At 43.6% G+C, this 20,925-nt stretch overlaps 1 protein-coding gene across 1 annotated transcript; it reads right to left on the reverse strand.

The window, feature by feature from the left end:
• Positions 1-6,180: 6,180 nt before the first annotated feature.
• On the reverse strand, positions 6,181-18,596 carry jcada (junctional cadherin 5 associated a). The gene is made up of 4 exons (XM_079181409.1): positions 18,193-18,596; positions 14,829-15,770; positions 9,171-12,724; positions 6,181-8,481 (listed from the first exon to the last, which is right to left on the reverse strand). The coding sequence occupies exons 1-4, from the start codon at positions 18,561-18,563 to the stop codon at positions 8,447-8,449; spliced, it is 4,902 nt and encodes a 1,633-aa protein (XP_079037535.1). The 5' UTR covers positions 18,564-18,596; the 3' UTR covers positions 6,181-8,446.
• Positions 18,597-20,925: the final 2,329 nt, after the last annotated feature.

A 20,925-nucleotide genomic window follows, 5' to 3' on the forward strand; every position in this document is an offset into this window, starting at 1 on the left:
CCTAATGGCATCCATGGATGAGTTTGAACCAGTGTTGGAATCTGACCATGTGACTCGCCATGTGCTTTGAGACAAAGAAATCAGGCCTTCCTTTTTGCAGAGCAACCTGGAGCCTGATTTGGGGTTGATAAGGGCCAAACCCCCCCCCAATAAAACAATTTCACACACTCTTGTGAAATTCTGAGGTAGTTTGGTTGAGAGACCAGGGATGCCGAGGCGGAACTTCCGGTTTCACGGCCGGAAGTGATTAGCCTTATAAAACCGCTGAGAACGCTTGAGCGCATCGCTATTCCCCCGACCCCGTGTCGGTGCTCGGTAGCACGCACGCAACTTTTGCCGTTTTAAGAAAATCCTAGGTTTGACAGTTTTAGATTCGCTGGACGTATCTACTGGACTGTTTCAAGAAGAAGATTCCATCAGAGGATCTCTGTGCTGGTGCATAAGTATGATTACAGAGCAAATGCATATAAGAAAAACACTTAAATAACTTTGAGATATGACTCATTTTGAAGGTCAAAGGTCAAACATATCTGATAAAAAAATCAGTCAACGTTCAAGCCAGAATATTTAAAAAATAATAGCTATCTGAAAGCTTATACACCTCATCTAGTGAACTTGAAAAAGGGGCTTTATAAAAATACTTAAATAGGTGTGAGATATGAAATTAAAAGATATTAGAGATTAAAAGTCAAATGTATCCAATTAAAAAGTATTCAATGTTCAAGCCAGAATATCTAAAAAGTAATAGCTATCTGAAAGCTTATACACCTAATCTAGTGAGTTTGTCCAAAAGGACAAAAAGTTAAACAACTAAATATGGGTGAATTATGCCGTCAGGACCCGAAGCAGTATGGCTTTTTATAGCAAGGATATTTGACGTCACCTCCAAAGGAGTGATCAGGCTGCAGAACACGGAATTGTTAACACGGCCGACGCCCTCAAACTGCCCCAGTCCACCGAACGTCCCGACGTTGCCCCACCGGCCTCCTTTGAACACGGATGTGATCTCACTCTCTCCCCCAAACCATATTTCCTCAAATCCCTCATCGGGTCCTTGTGACGTGTGGCCCGATGTGAGGATAATTCCAAATACACACATCAAATCTCTTCCTAACAAATTTATAGGGCAGCAATCAGACAGCAGAAATGAGTGTTTAACTGTGATATCATCTAATGTACAGGACAAGGGCTTTGTGTATGGCTCACTAATTGGTATGCCTCCTGAGCCAATGGTCCCGCAATACCTTCCATTCTTTTTGGGAGGGACAGGTAAAGCAGACGTACAGAACTCCTGAGTCAGTTAAAAATGTAACATTTTTATCTAGTTAACATAATCGGTGGTAACTTTCTAATACCTTCATTTTCATTCGAATACACATGGTATGTGGGTGTTAGTGGTGTTTGTCTAGTTTCTAATGCGTGTATTGAATGTACAAGGTTGTCATAGTCAGAATCTAAAGTTAACTCACCCTCTGTGTTGTAATGTGTGTGCGTTGCTGGTCCATCGCTGAGGTCCGCCCCGCCGCGCCTGCTCCTCCCCTCTTGACTGCTGATGTTGAGCCCTCCCACCAGTCTTTGTTCCATGGAGATTGGTGGCCGTCTCTTCTCCTATGTCCGGATTGGCCACATTGATGACACACAACGTTTTCATCTGGTGTGTGTGTCTCAAAGTCTCTGCCTCTCTGTTTTCCTCTTTTGGCCCTGTTGTCTCTGTCCTTTCTTCCTCACCTGTCATGGCCTGATTCCATTGTCAGCTGGGCATCTTCGGGTTGGCGCTGACGAAAGTCTTTGCTTGTTGTCTGTTGTTGTTCTGCTCCTCAGCGTGTTCAGCATGTTGCAGTCTTCCATGTCACACAACTCTCTTTGGTGTGATGTTTTCCAGATTCATAGATGACGTAAAAGCCTCCTTACAAAGTTCAGTCAGAGCTGTCACTGCATAGTTATACGGCCAGACTTTGGATGAGTCTCGTTCGTCTTCTTCAACCTCGGAGTGTTGACTGGTGGGTGTTGGCGGTCATGTTGTTTGTGCCTGGGGAGCATACGGCAGCGGCATTGCGGAGTCAGATCAGGATCCGCTCGACCATGTACCATAAATAAAAAAACAAAAACAAAGTTCAGCAGTAAATTTTCCTTTTTTATCAGTCTTATTTTCCCTGTCTGTCTGACATTCATTTCTTAATCTCTTTCTTTCCCACATTTTTTTTCCCTCTGTAAAAAAACATTTCTTTCTTTTTTTTTACTCTTTTTTTTGCTTTTCTGCTTTGCCTCTCTCTCTGCTCCAAACACGTTTGAGTTGATCCAATTTATTTTATTTATAGGCTAAAGACTGCCTTTTTCAGGGAACCCCAATTTGATCCATTTTCCAATTGTTTGGCCGTCTGATTATCTTTGTCCCACATGTATTTTATTATTGGAGATAAGACCTTGCATCAGGCTGCTTAGGCTCAGACTAACTTTGACTTTTACCCATTTTCTCTAGTTACTGTTGATTCTGGTATCTTCAAAACCAATCTGGTCCAATCAATCAACTTGAAAGGATACACCAAATCTTCTAAAAACACTTCAAGTTATACTAAGACTCTAATGTCCAGCACCCTTATGTGCGAGAATTAAGTTTACCACTTCAAAGTGTCTATTCCATCACAACATTATTTCTCACCAGGTGGGATTCTTTTTCTGGTTCCAGGATCGGTACGGCAATCTCGAACCCCGTCTGACGACAGCCTCTCACCTGTACAGTATGAAAGGCGATGTATACAAAACAAGATGTACATCGTTGCCAACGGTAAAAAGAGTCACTCACCTTATGTTTGATAAGAAAACACACCCCGGTTTAAAATGTTCCATCTGTCGACATGGCTGAGCTGTCCGAGGTGCCCTCCTCTTTATGGTCTGCGCACAAATATAACGTAGTAGGACTGGTGAGGGTGCGACACCTCTGGTGGTTCACCCACAATCTGATTTACGTCCATGCATGAAGCAATATCCACTCAAACAAGAGGCTGTTGATGGTATTACACCCGTTCTTGAGTCTTTATTGAAGGCTGGTGTAATAGTCAAATGTTATGATTCACCGGTGCGCACACCAATTTTTCCAGTAAAGAAAATGTGAGACATGGGGGGAACCGACTGAGTGACGATTTGTTTAAGATTTACAAGCTTTACAAGCTTTACAAGCTATGGCGCACCCGCGAGCACCTACAATTTCTCACACACCATTATGTCACTCATCCCTCCAGACACGACCCATTTTTCGTCGGCGACTTGGCCAATGCATTATTTCCTGTACCTGTGCACAAAGACAGACCATTTTGGTTTGCTTTTTCATTTAAAGGAAGAAGCTCGACCTGGACCCGGTGTCCCCAGGGATATTCAGAGAGCCCTGGTGTATTAAACAGTGCCGTGAGAGACAATTTGGCTAATTTACACTTCCAAAATAGTTGTGCCTTGTTACAGTATGTTGATGACATCATGATTTGCAGCCCCACAGAAGAAGCATGCAAATTAGAGTAATTTACAATTACAGTTATCCTACTTAAATCTTTGGCTGCAAATGGTCACAAGGCTATCTGTCCAAATTGCAATTTGCTCCTGATAAAGTTTCATATCTGGGACATGTGATCACAGCAGAGAGCAAAACCCTCTCTCCCAAAAGAATACAGGCAATTCAAAATGTGCCTAAACTACAAACTAAGAAACAAATGATGAGCTTTATAGGAATGACAATCATATATTAGATCAGTGGATCCCAACTATTCTGAAAGAGAGGCTTTCCTCTCTTGCATGATTCATGGTAAACATCTTTCTGCGCATAAAGAACTGACCCGGACTGACTCCTCGACTGAGGCCTTTAATGACATTAAGAGCGCATTACTGTCAGCTCTGACATTGGACTACCTAAACTTGACACACCGTTCACACAGTACGTTGACCAAAGAGACGGTTACATGACATTAGTTTTGACTCAGGGACTTGGGAGAAAACAAAGTCCTGTTGCATATTTCTCTACTAGACTAGAGCCTGCAGCAGCTGACCTTCCTCTGTGTCTGTGTGCTGTTGCACGTGACATTGTTGTTTATGGTGAGCTCATACTCAAGGTTCCTTATGCTGTATCACACATTAGATTAATACATTATATTTGCCTAATATTACTTTGAAACAATGTTCTATCTTTAATCCTGCTAATCCTGCTCCTGCTACTAAATAACTATTTTGATTTCTCCTGAACAGATCTGCACATGGAGACCTCAGAGACATGCCCACCAAATGCTGATTTACAACTGTTAGTGGACGGTTTGGTATCCCGCTCGCCGGACACGGGAGAAGGGTTGGTTGGGTTTGCTATAGTCTCATCATACGACACTCTGTGCAGCGGTAAATTGGCATCACACTTTTCTGCTCAAGCTGCAGATCCTGAGGCTCTTACAGAAGTCTGTAAGCGCGCTGTCGACAGAACAGTTAACATTTACACAGACTCTAGTTATGCCTTCGGTGTAGTGCACGACTTTGGTGCCCTGTGGGAACACAGAGGTTTTTGGAAATAATCCAGCAAGCCCATTCCTCACCACCGTCTCGTGGCCGACCTGCTAGAAGCCATACTGCTCTCTGAGACTGTCTGTGTTATGTTATGAAATATGATGCTCACACTAATGCTGATTTTTCAGATTATTTTTATGTATGATGTTCAAGAATTGCAGACATTGGCCTAAAGAGCAAAAGTGTTTTGCCTCATCTAATCCAGTTTACAAAATTATGGATGGGCCTAGACAATTGCCACGTGATCTCTTTTATTGTTACGCTAAATTAGCTCAAAGCAGAGATAACTTGGCAAAAGGGGGAATAATGTAATTTTATTATTATTATTTATTTAGATTAAATCTACATACTTTTACCTTGGTAACTGTCCCATGCAGGTTTTAATCCTTTTATTCAATTGTCTCATCAAAGCAAATAAGAACACCACTTACAGTTAGTATAAATGTTTAAGAACATTTGACCTCTTTTATACTATATCAAATTCTCATGAAAACACATGATGATGTGATGAGCTGGCCCTCTATATTTAATAATATGAATATCACTATATTCAAATTAGTTGGTAACTGACATTAGAGAATGTAAGAGAACTGCAACAATAAATATTCATGTTATTTAATACAATACGATGCGATTTCACTGAAACAGTCACCTTCCTTATATTGAGAGAAACAACTCTAAAATTCTCCAAGACTGGACTGGTGTTTTTCCTTCCCTGTGAAAATACATTTGGCCAAAAGGGGGCAGCAAGCTACTTTTCTATATCTGTGTCAATGCAAGTTTATTGTTTATTATAATTTCCATAATTCCTAGATGTTTCAATTTAGCTAATGGGGTGGGTGCGTTGTTTGGACACAGGCACTTCTTCTGTGTCTAAACATATATATACATACATATACTGTATGTATATATATACATACATAAATATATAAAGATAAAGGTTTTTATTGTTATTGTAGTGATACAACAAAATTCTGTTTGGTAGCCCTCAGCCAGCCAGCAGTAGCGAACAACAACGATAACAAACAATATACAAGATTAAAATACACAATCACAAACAGACTGTGACCTGGGTGGGTTGGGTCCTTGCTAGCCTTCTTGTGTAGACGGCCAGCATACACCGTGTCCAGAGTCGGGAGCTTGGTTCCTACGATCCTCTGCGCTGTTTTAACTACCCGGGCCAGGTCTCTCTGGTTCTCTGCCGTGCAGCAGGTGTACCACACGGTGGCGCAGTGGCAGAGAATTGTCTCTATGGTGCTCCTGTAGAAATTGTCTCGGAGCTGAGAGAGGAGTTTGGCTTTTTTTTGTTTCCTCAAGAAGAAGAGCCTCTGTTGGGCTTTCTTCACCAGGTGGGAGGTGTTAAGGGCTCAAGTTATTGTCAGTACACCACTCAACCAGATGTTGTACATCATCTCTGTAATGCGCCTCCTCGTTGTTTGATATCAGTCCTACTATAGTGGTGTCATCAGCGATAAATATAAATAGTATATATATATACATAAATATATATATATACACATACTACATATATATATACATACATATTATGTACATGTATCACCTTATGTTATGATAAAATGTGCACATAACTGTCAAAACTTTGTCCTTGCAAAAAATAATCAGAGACAAAATGTTTCATGCAAAGACTTTTATTTATGAATAGTCTGCAGTACTGTACAATAGCACACACTTGTCTCTATTTCTGATCATCGTCACCGTCAATGATCATTTTAAATAGACAAATATTGTGCCTTCAAAAACAGTTCCCTTTTCACAATCTAAAAATACCTTGTTCTGTTTTAAATATGTAGCATAACTTTTTGAAAATAAAATATACATTATATGAAATATAACAGTTGTTTATTGGATAGACTATATAGTACCAAATGCAATTATATGTAAATACACCTTCTCTCTGTGATTTCTTACGCATTTGACTTCTTACGCATTTCATGCAAAAAAAAAAAAAAAAGAGGAAAAAAAAAAGATGCCACGCACATACAAAAGAAGCTGTACATACTTCTGTATGAAAATAGAAAATATCAAAGCAAGATGTGCACCAATAGTCTATATCATGTTACAAAGAACTTGTAGTACAAAAAGACCAACGAGATAGGTCATAACACGTTACCTGGAACACAGAGGTACGGGTACTGGGTTGGCAACAGGACAAAGACACAACCTCGCACTGAGCATCCACTGATGAACTCCAGTCAGAGCTACTTCTATGCACGTCTACAACCAGATCCAACACGTCCAACATCAAATACTGGATCAAAGAGTGACAGGGTCAAACAAGCAGAACCAGAAGTTGCAGTTTTAGTTTTGAATTTTGGTATTACACCCAGTAAATGTAGATGTCCAATGCATAGCATAAAGTTTGGTTTGGTATGTTTTTTAATTTCTTGTATTGCTACCCCGTAAGTGAAGTGAGTGTAAACCAATTGCCAGTTATGCCCACAACACACAAAAGCACTGATATGTCAACATTAAAGTATTGAACATGTTCAGATATTGTGATTATGTGATTAGTATTCCAACAGCAATATTCTGTACAGCATCAATATCAAGCTTCTTCGGCTGAAATACTATTATTATTATTATTATTATTATTGCCAAAACAACTCCAAATGTCTTTCTTCAATGTAAAATGAATTGCTGATGTCCAGTTTAAATTAAGATTCGTAAACTGACAACACTGGATGTGTTACACACAAATGAAGTTCTCTACAGAAACAGTGTGTACAAGGCACACTGCGATCAATATAGCTACATCTATTATTTCCTGCGCAAAAACAAAAGCACTTCTGAAATCACTGTGAACAAAGGAAAACTCCACGGTTAAATATAGACTCCTGCTATTGCCACAAAATATAGATTTTCTTCTTCAACAGTATGAGGACGAACAAAAATAACTCTCAAATCAGATGTTTGTGACGCACAATGTCGATTGCTGATGCGGAGACTGACGGTGCCGGAGAACGGGATGAGTGTAATCTCTGAGTATTTGAAGAGATTATCAGGTGCTCACTGGTAACATAAAGCCAATAATCTCAGCAGTGCAAACCTAATACTTGTACCAAAAGGTAGCGCTTTGAAGCAGACGTTTAAATGAGATCAGCTCCTTGCTACTCAAATCATGTCACAAATGTCCCGTATACGACGATTATATTGCTCTTATGTGAAACTATTCAAGGACCACAGTGTTTCTCATTGCAATGCTCTTTGAGTACATTCTCTATCACACAAGTATAAGAATAAAGAACAGGGGCTTTCATTATTAGTAATACACCCAAAGACTACACTTCCAAAAATCTAGTCTTTTCTTAACATAGATAAGAAAATATACATTTTTTCTGCAATTAAATGACTTAAATTGATTTTTATATTCTTAATAAAATCTTATAACTCTTTCTTATTTACATTTGGTGTAGGTTAATACTGATTGTAATGCAATACTTTTGCCTTCTTGTTTTGTTTTTTCCTGTTACATTTCTTTTGTTTGTTGAGCAGAAGCACTTTTACATTCATTTTTCAACACCCAAGCTCGAGAAGGAGCCCAAGTGCAGACGGGAATAATGACATGCATTTTTCCAAAAGCAAAATACGTGGGACAATTTCAAAAGGAGGAAGTCAACTTGCTTGAGCAAATAAACTTTTGGAGAGAATGGAAGGACGAGGACGCCGGGGTTGAAAAGGCCTGGAGAATTGGCACCGGCGGTGCCTTTATTTGGCTGTAAAAATGCTCTCGCAGCACCAGGACAGTCAGTTCTGTGAGAAGTAATGCGTAACAATATTGGAGGGGTCACGGCTGACTAAGCCGCGAGGTGAGATGAAAGCCTTTGTTGTTGGAAAAAGCTGTTAACTTGAGAAAGACAGATTTCCTCAGTGGCGAAGGCAGTGTCAGAGGTTACACTCTCTCGACTTGACTGGGGTCGTAGGAGTCTGATTAGAAAAGAGAAGAAAGAAAAGATGAGACAACACAATCAAAACGAGGCAGGATGATATTATTGGCCCTTAAAAAGGTGGACATTAAAAGGTACCCTGTGAAGTTCTTCATCGTTTGTTAGAGTTAAAGAATGACCTCAATTGCCCCCCCTCTCCACTTCCCCCGCCGCTCAGCTTTCCCGTTAGCAATGTTCCATACTTTAGCACATGCCATCATCTATGATCTATGATCTTCAAGTAGACCTGCCCACAGTTAGTACAGTACACACTGCTCACACTAGTCAAACAAACTTTGGGGTCAAGTGTGCTTGGATCTGGGCCCGGGTCCCTGATGTGAAAGCATCCAAACACTGAATCTAAGCAGTAGCTTTGTCAAAATTCTTGTAAATGATCAGGAATGTAGCTATCCCTTTCAGAACCATTTATCCGAACCGATTTATCTTTAACACTAGATCAAACTTTAACTGAGGAAAAATGGCGGCAACCTCAGGTAGAGCAACTGATGAGGGATCCCTCTCCAAGGACTGACAGACATGCAATGGATGTTTCTGTGGACAGAATAATATACCCGTAGTATACCCATTTTTACATAGCTAATACCCATACATTATACTATATGATTCTGCTTCACTTTGAAGTCAAAATAAAAGAACAAATGGTTAATCTCTTAGTTCCTTCGTACCCACCTGATACAGAAAGCATCTCCTCATCCTCCATATTCAAGGGGCCACAGGTCCCAGTGCTGAAGCTGAGAGGCAGCGTTATTTCTCTCTTGGGAACACTGCGCGGTTTAGGAAGCAGAGGAGGTTTCTGCAGCTTGGTGCGCTGCTTTGGTTTGGGCAATTTCTGTCCCTCCGCATCTCGAGTTGCCTCACCTCTACTGACCTCTACTGTATTCTGTCCACCTCTAACTGTCTCCAAAGGCTTTTTTTTGTCATGCTCCACAATTTTAAGCTCCACCTCTCCGTTTGACGCTGCCTTTTTTATGTCAACATCTACTTCTTTACTCTCTTCATTCCCAGCTTTTAGTGCAATCTCAACATTCATGTCTACCGCCTCCTCTTCTTGTCTTTGCTCTTCCTCACATATCCCTTCATTCGCTTCTTCTTTAGGTTTACAATCTTCTTTAGGATCTCCCAACTTGTCATGTGTTTCATGTGCAGTCTCATGCTCATCTGGGTTATCCTCCCCCTCCCCTCCTTCCTCTGTTTTTTTATCATTTTCTTCTTCTCGTTGCTCCACAACGTCCTCCTTTGTGACTTCCTGACCTTCACTCTCCTCTCTGTCACCGTCCCTCTCCTCAGAATCAACTTCTCCTCCAGAATCTGAACCTTTGAGGCTAAGGCGTCTTATTCGAGACACTGAGTCCAGCTCTTTCAGACGGGCCATTCTGTCTGGGGTTGACCTGCCCAGAGATGTAGCAGATGCGGCAGCAGAAGAGGATAGCTTATCTTGCAAGGATTCGATTAGTTTGCATGCTCCACCTCGCCCCCTCCTCTCCACACTGCACGTACTGAGTGCTAGCTTGTCATCAGGGGTGACGGGGAGGGATAGAGGAAGCGTATGAGGCGGGAACTCGGGCAGGTCAAGTACCAACAGGGACTGAATCTCAGTATCTTCACCGTCACTGTGGTTGCTGCTGTGCTTTTGTCCATCTCCTTCCTCATGGTCTACTCCTGATTCTGTCCCCATGACTTCTTCTGTCTCTGCTCCCTGAACAATCGGGGACTCAACTTTGACTTGTTCACACTCTCCTATCACCTGCTGTGTCTCTTTGCCTCGACTGTGTAGTTTCTCAACTACATAGGTATCTATATCGTCCTGATTGTCAGCCACAGCCAAGGACTCAACTGGAACAGCTATACCCAGGATTCTGGCAGCCCTCTGCTCGATGGACTCATTTTCAGGGATACCTTTTGCGTACTTGACCTCATACAGGTTGCTAAGGTCTTCTGCAGGTAAAGAATTGGCTTTCTCCCGAATCAGTAAGTTCTCGAGATGCTTATCTGCCATGGTCGAATCATTCTTGTAGGTCAGAGGCTCAGAGATGGCATATCTCCCATTGCCATCATCATCCTTTAACACAAAAGAAACCCCCCTGGTCAGCCTGGTGATATGTGGTGAAGCCTCTTTCTGAGGTGATCTGCTGCTTTCACTCCTGGTTCTACAGATTCTTAAATTCACCTCACCCCTGAATGGTAAAACATTGTCTGATTTAGGCTTTCTCTCAGTCTCTACCTCAGCTGGAAGCTCTTTATTTGAATTGTGCTCAGGGCTACCACCATTTTTAACAAGTACTGTCCTGCTCTCCCACGAGAGCTGCACTGACTGACTAAACTCCTTATGATCAAGTGGCGATGGGACGGACAGTGAGCGCTGCATTGGCTCTCCAGGACCACCAGGAGTCTCTGTGTAGACAGTTAACCCTACATCCCTCAGCAAGGACTCTTGAGGGACTGGGATGTCCTGCCTATAGGGCCGGTTTGGCTCATTGTGTGGGGTTAGTGAGGGCAGGAGGCAACTGTCTCTGTAGCCTGGGTTGGAGAGAATGGGTAAATCATTGTTTGATGGTATGTTGTTGGCCTGTGGTCTGGAGAAAGCACTCTTTATGTCCATGGAGTCCAGATCAGCAGTAGAAGCTAAGGACGTAGATCTGACTTTTAAATTGTTAGGTTTTTCTATGTGCATAGGTGGAAGACTGATTGCTTCCCTATCTAATTCTGGACCAGCAGTGAAATGTGCTCCTGATTGAAACTGGTCTAATCTCTTATTCGCCCCATCTAGATCGTCAATGCACTGACCCACATTGGGTCTTTTGCTGATTGTGTCTTCCATCTTCTTATTAATGGTCTCCAGCTCTCCAATAGCATCACAGGGTCGACGGTTCACTGGCTTTAAAAGAAACTGACCAAAGGTCACTTGCTCTGCAGTCTCAGGGGGATTGGAGTTGCTCTTCCTGGGTGACGACGGCTGCTCTCCTTGATCCCAGGCCTTCGATGGGGAGGATGGGTCTTGTGAGGGTTGGAGGCATGTTGTTTGAGTTGGGCTGAGGCTAAGACGGGAGAATGCGCTGTTGCTGGAGGGATGAAGGTTTTTCTGGCCTGCCATGGGGTAACCATAAGAAGAGCTACTTTCTGGCCCCACACCAATATCTGTGGTTTTATCTGAGACAGATTGAATAGGCTCTTGTCCCCCAGGAGGACTCTGGGGTTCTGGACTTTTCATCAATGTCAAAGGTGAGCCAGTCTGGGTTTCCTGGTTACGGTACTGGTTTCCAGGCCAGGACCCGGCATAGCACAACTCTTTGTCTTCCCTGGCTTGAAGTGCCCAGGCATCTATTATCTCCTTCCTTAGAGGAGCCCTCTTGTAGTTCCTCATTGAGGATGTGCTGCTGGTGTGAAAGTGAGAGTAATGGGGTTTAATGAGCAACTCATTCACCGACTTGCTCCGTACGTTGGGGCTCTCTTTGAGGCCCACAGCAAAAGTCTCTGTGTTGGTGACAGTCAGGCTTGGTATTGTCTGATTGTTGTTCTGATCAGCCGCTAAGTCTTTGCTAATGTTGATTGGTGTGTGAACAGGGACAGACACAAGGCAGAAGATGGTTTCACTCACTCTTCTTTTAGTGTTCACTGGCCCTGAATCTGGGACAATTTTCTTCACTTGGGTGATGGTTTCTGCAAAGACCTGATCTGAGCTGGACCCCTGACGAGAACAACTTCTTGTTAACGGGGCCTGGAAGGCTGAAGAGGGAGATGAAGGAGGACGTTGGTTTTGGGGATATCTGTTGCAGTTTTGGTCAGTTGCTGGGAAGTTATCGATAGCCTTTTTGTGCAAATCACTGTGCCACCTGTTATTGTCATTGTCGAAGTCGCTAGAAGACGTCTGGTTAGCATCATCGGCAGCGATGAAAGGCCCCAATGGCGGGGGCAAAAAGGCACTGTCACTGGATGCAGGCTCCGACACTGTGACACTGGGAAGCTCATTACGGATGTGCCGGATCTTGTCAGCATCCGTCAGGGAGTTGCCACTCAGGGCTGAGGAAATATGGCGGATACGGGGGTCATCAAAGGGGATGTATTGGATCCCTCCACCAGGGCGCTCCTGGGTAGTATACACAGGGTAAAGCTGCTTCATGCTTCTTTCTCTATGGGGATCAGGCCAGGAACCAGCTGGATGTCTGGTGAACCAGTGAGATCCATCTGGAGCCACATGTATCTGCTGGTACACGTCCCCTCTGTATCTAAAAGTAAAAACAACACAGTTTCATTTTATCTTTGCAACAATAACTCCAACAAGCCAAAAAGGAATAAAAAGTGTAAAGAGTGAAGGCTTAAAAAATGATTCAAGTGATGCTACACAAATTATATTGCTCTACTCCGGTATCTGTTTAGCATGCTAAAAAATCTAGTCACTCAATTTTAGAATACAATATAAAAGTACCTTCGTTGCACTGAACAGACATTTCTAAATATCAATTTATATAATCAGAGAACAAATAATGATCTTGAGAAGACAGGAGCCTCTCCAGTGTTATTACATAACATAGAAACCATTCAAAGAGATCAATCACAATCTGCTTTAAAAATATATACAGTATATATGGTAGTTAGATATATGCTTTGTTATTGAGCATCATCTGAGATACAGGTGTGCCATGGCATAGAGGATTAAAGGGTTATACCAGTGGTCCCCAAACTACGGCCCGCGGGCCGGATGCGGCCCGCCTCCACATTTGGTCCGGCCCCCTGAACAATACCAGAGACGCATTATGATTTTTTTTCAGTCTGCACAATTAATCGAATTTTAATCGCGATCACGATTTTGGCTGCCACGATTAAATGAGCATGATCGTCTGCGATATTAACGTTTAAAATACGTGCTCTGCTACATATCAAATCAAACGCTTCCTGAATCAGCCAACCACCAGGGGGCGAACGAGATGAGAGCTGTCATGCGCGCACCCTGTAGAAGTAGAAGAGTAGAAGAAGAAGAAGAGCAGAGAGACGAGAGCTTGAAGGACGAGTACTTGTGCTTAATTTATTTACACGCCGGCATGTCATGTCTGTCACTACATGGTTGCGCGTTTTCAATTCCCCTGCTCTCTGTATCGCGCACGGCTGTGTTCCGCCCCGATCCGCGCGCACGATGCAACAGTCGCTCACCTGCGAGTAGCACCCCCCCCCCCCCCCCCCCATTATCGTGCAGCCCTAGGTCAAACGATTATTTTTTTTGTTCAATGTTATGGTCAGTTATGTGGCCCTCACAGGAAAAAGTTTGGGGACCCCTGGGTTATACCATCTGTGGTCATACACACTGAGTGCATTTTCCTACAAATAAAATATCATTTAAATGCTCATATTCAGTTTTACTGTCTTTTAAATAAATTAAACACAACCTTACATATCATTTTTTAAATAATCTTGAAACGTTTGGTATATGTGGATGATCTGTACTTTTGACAACTCTCTGAGCTACACATTTCTCACACTGAATTAAAGATATGTTTTAGTCTCATGTTTACACTACCGAGCATTACAGCCTCTTGAAGAAGTCCGACCATACACACTCTGGGGAAAATTCATAAAGAATGGATTGCAGCCACTAATAGCACCATGAATTATGCAACATTTGCAACAGCTATCTGCCCGGTCATATGGTCCAATTCCCCAAAGATATTGTGCTAATGTTATTTTAGCGCAAACAAGCCCAAAACGTTTTGCAGCTGAGTACAATTTGCCCTTTTTTACATCTGACGCCAATTATCGACGTGGCAAAGTATAAATGTGCATGAGGCCAATGCGTCGGTTATGAGGGGTGAGAGTCAGCCTGAGCGAGAGGCCTTATCAGTAGGGGCTCATTTGTGTATTTGTTTATATTATAAACATTATTTTTCATTCATGTTTTTCTCGTTTTATGTATTTTCAGAAATGTAATGGAGGGGAGCTTTATTTGTTCATTCACACTACATGAACTGTCACTGCATCCCAAAATAAATGAGCTTTGAGTGACAACCCTTATGAATGCTCTTCAGATACCTCAAACTGTCTGAAGACAATTATAATTTAACTGTAACTGCTTGCGGCTGTCAGTGCTGATCTTTGTTAACTTGACTGTTTTTGCAATGAGATCCATTTGCATAGACATGAGAACATTTCTGCAGATTACATAATTTAAACACGTTCAAAAAGCACAGGAGGACCAAAATGCTATGTGCTTGGCAGCTCTTAGCGGCAGCAACAGCCACGCAATTATTTTGTAAAGTTGCCCTCTGTTTTCAATTTAAAAGCACTGCTAATTTATGTGAAAGGGAAAAAACGCTTAACTTAAGATAAAGAAAAATGTACCTGTAGTCAACAGCAATTTCACCATATCCCCGGCGCCCCCCTGCCATAATAGGAACTCTTTTATATGATGGAGGAGGGTTGTATCCTGGAGGTCCAGAGTCCTGTGCAAAATAGTCCAGTTGAGGGTCAACCGTCCTCGATATTGGAAGTGGGGTTCTGTCCCTGGCCTGGAGAATCACTGAATCTCTACCAGACAACATCTCACAGCTTCCCCTGATCTGCTGGTGCATCTCATAAGAGGGAGGTCTGGGGGGTCGCGTGAAGCGGGGCTTTGGTGTCATCGAGAGTTGGTTAGCGCTAGCCGGCCTGCCATTCTCCGGCCAGCGGGGTGGCCTGTAAAGGTCATGGTGTGATGGTGGATGGCCATTGACCCGCCTGAACAGTTCCAGACCGGATGAGTCTATGTCCCCATATTGCAGGCTTTCAGGCTGCAGCATCCTGGGCAGGGACTGGGATTTGGCTTTGGCCCTGGGATGGACTACCATACCCTCTGGTGTCCTGGCATGGAGTCGCTGCTGCTCCTGTGCCCAACGCTCACCCTCACTTTGTGACAGCTGGCGGCTAAAGCTCACGGCTGGACGCCACTCATCTGTCCCCAAGCTCTGGCACTTCCTCTCACTCGCCATCCTCCAATGATGGAGAGCTGCTTCCCTCTCCATAGAGCGGGCCTGAGCCTGGACCTGGGCCTGAGCCTGCACCTGAGCCTGTGCCTGTGCTGCCCAGCGCTGCCTCTCCTGAGCTGCTCTCTGACGCTCCTCTGCAGACAATTCTTGGCCTCTTGCTTGTTGAGACCCCTCCGGCCTGCCGTAAAACCCGTGGCCTCCTCCATGAGTCTCTCTGAGGTCAGCATAGTCCAGCAGCACAGTGAAGTCCTGGCCTCTCCTCCTCCAGTAGGACACATCCTTGGACTGCGACTGAGGACCTCTTGTGCCATCACAGAACCTGTGAGGAAACACACAAACAAAGGCGTTGTTATGCTTCAATCAAAGTGCTTGTTGGATGGTTGAATAGTGTCTGAAGCCACCTCCTCTACACCTTTCCCACTTCAGAGCTGGGTTTTTATTACAATCTGACAAGCAAGCCCAGTTTACACAGCAATTGGACAGGTATGCAGAGATAAGAAGGGTTTGAACTTCATTTGAAAGCAATTACTTCTGCCCCTTTTAGTTTTAAAAACTATGAATTATTTCCATGAAAGACTGAGCCAAAGTGTTTACTTTTATCCCCGTATTTGATTGATGATGACAGGCTGTCCAACCAGCCTTGGAGCATGGCCGTTTGGAACAGCTATAAACACTTCTGCCTTCAGACATAGTCAGACTATGTGTCGCACAAACTAGTTTGTTTCAAGCATAACCCAACCTTTAAGTTCCTTTAGTTTATATCTGATTTAGAGATACGCCAAAGCAATGTGGTAAGCTACTCACAGCAAAGTTATGAGCACTTTAAAACATTAAAGCAATCCAATGATTAAAACACTGAAATACAATAATACAGGACCATTAAATGCCAACAAATAATGTCCCAATGGTAAGAGGCAAATGACAACTAACAATGAGGACAGATACAAAAAAAAAAAAGAAAGCATTTCCCACTAGATGGAGACAGATGTCCATGAGTAGCAGTGAAGCATCTGGTAATTGGGATTTTCCATGGAGCATAATGAACACATTACACAATGATACACTTTGGCTGTTAGTCCCGGATGTCCTCCAAGACAGATCAACAATTTAGAGGACGTTTCATTGACAGTCCTTGTATTGCACTTTTCTTTAGCTCCTAATCTGAGTAATCCGCATTTTCATGTCGCCACTCTGCTAGTGCTATCAGAGCATTATGTTGGGAATGTGGGAATTGCTAAGACATATGTTTTGTGATTTCAGTCTGTTATTTGTTCATCCTTCTTTTTTTCCACTCATCCAAATCCATCTTGCCTGGCAGCTTTAGTTTAGATAAGGAACAGGCCTATCTTGGCACTCCCATTAGGCAGTGCTACTTAGACCCAATTAGGCTAATGATGGTAACTCATCTTACATAAGATGCCCTCAAATTCAGCAGATTGGCATTCCTATTCCCCCTTCCCCCAGCAAACATCTCTGGCCAGTGATGATCATGGATGGAAATGTCAAGGACGCTCAGTGGCCTCGGCCTTGAGGGGGTGTACGCATGTGCTTGCGTCTTGTTTGCGTTGTCAGTCAGTCAGTCACTCCACAAATAGCCTGAAATGATCGGACTGTATGCAGACACCCATCGCATCTTGTTGTAGCCCATCAGGTCTGCCATCAAACATCCTCCCAGAGATATAGCTGGAGCTTTCCTCGCACTGGTTTAGAGAAATGCTGCTCATTACCTCGTCTCAAAGAATAAAAGCGAAAAGTGAAAAAAACAAAACACCAACCACTGACATTATTCAAGGTCATTTGACTATTTTCAGATGATCTGTCACTGGCTGGTGGCAAAAAGGGATTAGGGGTGGGGAGAAAGTCAGCCAAACAAAATGTAAGGAAAAAGCCTGCCTAATTTGTGTGTGGACATGGGAACAGCTGTATTGACTTTGTCTCAGTTACAGCACAATTGCCCCCAGAACTGGTGCAAATAGACAAATTAAACAATCCTGTTTTGAGAAAAAATCAGATTGGCTGCAGCCGGGCGATATCTCTGGAAATATCATACGGTCCCTACCCAAGAGGGTTTCAATTGCATAATGCCAGACGAAGCTAAATATAGCCTATCCTCCATATACATATTTAAATACACCCTATGTGACTCCTGTATTATTGATGGGGAATGTATTATGTAAGTAGGTATAATACTTGTGAAAGAATGGACGTCGGTAAGGCAGATTGGTTATGTTAGAGGGCAGAATGGGGAAGGGGGTATGCTGACAAACCTGGCAAGCTGTGTGTGTAGGATTGGGCATGCTCAAATGGGGCACATAGGTTTGCCCAAAAGCTGCTTTGATTACAACTCCGAGGTCCCATGTGGCAGATTAAAACTCCACAGTATCCCTCCTCCCCTGCCCAAGACTTGATTGGGAAGTGGAGGAGAGAAGGGAATAGAGCTGAGCTGAATGCAAGGGGAAAGACGCAAGAAGCAAGACTGAAATGGCAGAAGGGACTGAGCAGCAGTGTTATGCAGTTCCATTTAGGAGGCCATGCAAAATCCACATGCAAAAAACTATGTGATGATGACGTACATATTTTCATTAATCTGCTCCATCAAAGCATCTTAACAATGAATGATTGTGTCATTTATCATGAAAGATCGATGACACACGTCGGTCAATCGGGATAGGGCATGCAAAAGGGTCGATCAGACAGGCGCTCATCACTGGTGTCAAGGTACAGCACAGATTTTGTCTTACCCGCTGTCTGAGGTCAGCGACTCTCCCAAGGAGTGGGTGTCGATTTGGCACCGGTTCTCGCCCTCCCGCCTGGACAGGCCTCTGTCCCTGGGTTCGTTGTTGTTGTTGGGACAGCCGCTGCCATACGCTTGGGGCTGCCTGGATCCGCCACCGTTCCCATAAGGCATCCCAGGCCCCCTTTCGTAGCCGTTCACTGTCCTGGGGCCGGGCCTGTTCTCCAGAATTTCATGGTGTTTGCTGTAGGACGGCGGTGAGGATGAGGGAGCCTGGCGGGACGAGGACACAGGGGCTGGGGTGGGGGTGGAGGAGGAGGTGGTATGCTTGGGCAGCTTGTATCCATGAGAGATGAGGAGGTCCTCCACGCTGTACATGGTCGCATTTGTTTATGCTGGTGTGTTTTCTTTTTTTCCTCTCTCTGCCTTTTTTTTTTTTTAGAGAGAGAGAGAGAGAGAGAGAGAGAGAGAGAGAGAGAGAGAGAGAGAGAGAGAGAGAGAGAGAGAGGAAGGTAGGTCGGTTGTCAAGGCGTCTCTGCTTCTTCCCTACATGCAGCGGCAGGATCACCGGCACAGCTGCGCAGCTGAGACCATCACTGGGAGAAAAAAAATCAGAGAGAGGGGACGACATGAGGAGACAGAGAAGAGTGTGACGCTAAAACCATTATACCCGTGTCCAGTTTTTTGTCAAGGGTCCCAGCCCATAAGGACAGTTGTGAGGACGAAATGAAAAAAAGAGCCCCCCCCCACCCAACCCAAATTCTGAGCCGCCACGACAAAACCGAAATCACCCGCCTTCCCAGCAGCCCGTCCCTCCCTCCTCTCTTCTCCAGTCCTCCTAGCAACAACCCTCTTTCCATCTCACTCGGAGATCACCGGCACCAAACCCGTCTATGTCTAGAACTGATAAGGCTGGGCAGGTAAACAAACGCCCTCAGAAACAACCCTGAATAGCATTATGATCAGTGGCAACAGGCGTTTCAGAGAGCTGCTGGTGCTGCGGTGAAATGTCACTGTTTACAATGGCTCCCTGTAGACTTCCATACAGTGGCTGCAAGGTAGCTGTTAGCAGCCAACCACTGCTCATGTTTAGCATCAATGAGGCAACTGGGGGTTTGTGTTCCTCTCCATTCACTTCCGCATCCCCTCTCTCAACATCTTTTCTTCATCTCAAAGGTATTTTCTGGTTACAGTCCAAAAGGATTGAGGACATATTTTCAGCTGCATGCCCTAAATAAATGGCGGTCTGGGATACGGGTTTGCATATTCCAAAACTACTACCTTCATTTCTGAAAATGATAGAATATCAGAATCGGAAGGAAGGATTCAGCATGCTCAGTGTCTTCTTTTTCAGTGTCTGTCTGCGTGTGGAGATAAAATGATTTGCAGATCGACACAAAATTAATCTGTTAAGCAATTATTCTTGAAAAACAATGGCAAAAGATTTCATGATTTCCTGCTCCTCAAATGTGAATTTTGGTCTATGATAGCCGACAATACATTGAGGTTTTGAACTGGTTGGACTAAACAAGGCATGTAATGATGGGATGGACATTTTTCACTAGTACATGGCACTTTATAGACTACACAACACCACAATTAATCAAGAAAATAAGCATTAATTAATGAATTACTCATTATTTAAACTCATTCATTTGAATAATAGATAGGTGAAACCCTATCTGTGTGTTCTCCTTGACAAACACCAATGCTGAAAGTGTTTTCATTTGGCTTGAAGATGGAATAGTTGTCAACACTGAATAAACCCTAATAATCGTCAAAGAATATAAAAGGTAAACAAGCATTATGACTTTTGCTTTCTGCCCCCAGAAAATGACTAAGCTATACGTATTAGTATCAAGGACGGATGAAGAATTGAATTGGTGATACCCAGGGTGCATGTGCTCATGATGTAACGCCCTTGATGAAGTCATGCTTGCTGCCTTGTCAACAGGACAGATGCTGCTGCGGCCCCCCTCATTCAATACTCTCCACTGGAGCATACTGCCAACAACCTGGCTGTCCTTAATAAGAAATGGCATTCGGGATCAGCGGCGCCAGACTCGCTGCCAGAATCAAATGCTGTACAGAGTTTAAAAGTCAATCACACACTATGATCGTTTAATGGCACGGCCAGATTGCTTGCTTTCGGTTTTGAAGAACAGACTGGCGACACAGCCTCGCCGGAAATTTATTCTGCTGCAAACAGATTAGCATTTGTTGTGCTTCTTAGCATTTGTTTAGCCACAGTCCCACAGAGATGACAAAATCCATCTATGAAAGGAGTCCTGACTCAGAGGGCAGCATCGCTAACCCCTCTCTATTTCCCTCCCTCCCTCCCTCCCTCCTCCTCGTACCTGAACCCTAGGATAGCCTACTAGGTGATTAACAGGATCCAAGAGTGTGAAATGCCGCTCTCTTTGTACGTCTGGCTCGCTAATACGATTATCTTTCTCATTTAAAACCTTAAACCTGTTAGTTTTGGAGGATTGACTCTTGGCACTTACCCAGTTAATACTTTAGTTGAGTTGAACTCTTTCCATTTGCGTTTTGACTAATCTCCTCAAGGAGAGGCTGGCTCTGAGTTTGGTCGGGGAGGTTCTTGTGACCAATGTCGACACAAAAAAAAAGGGGGGGGGGGGGGGGGGGGGGGGGTTGGTTTTGCTCATTTGCTAGCATGCAGACCAGGGACATGCAAAGTTTTTACACAGACTGTTATTTCATGAACTGTAGCTGAGCT

The sequence above is a fragment of the Pholis gunnellus genome (assembly GCF_910591455.1).
Source record: "Pholis gunnellus genome assembly, chromosome: 20".
Taxonomy (NCBI): Eukaryota; Metazoa; Chordata; class Actinopteri; order Perciformes; family Pholidae; genus Pholis; species Pholis gunnellus.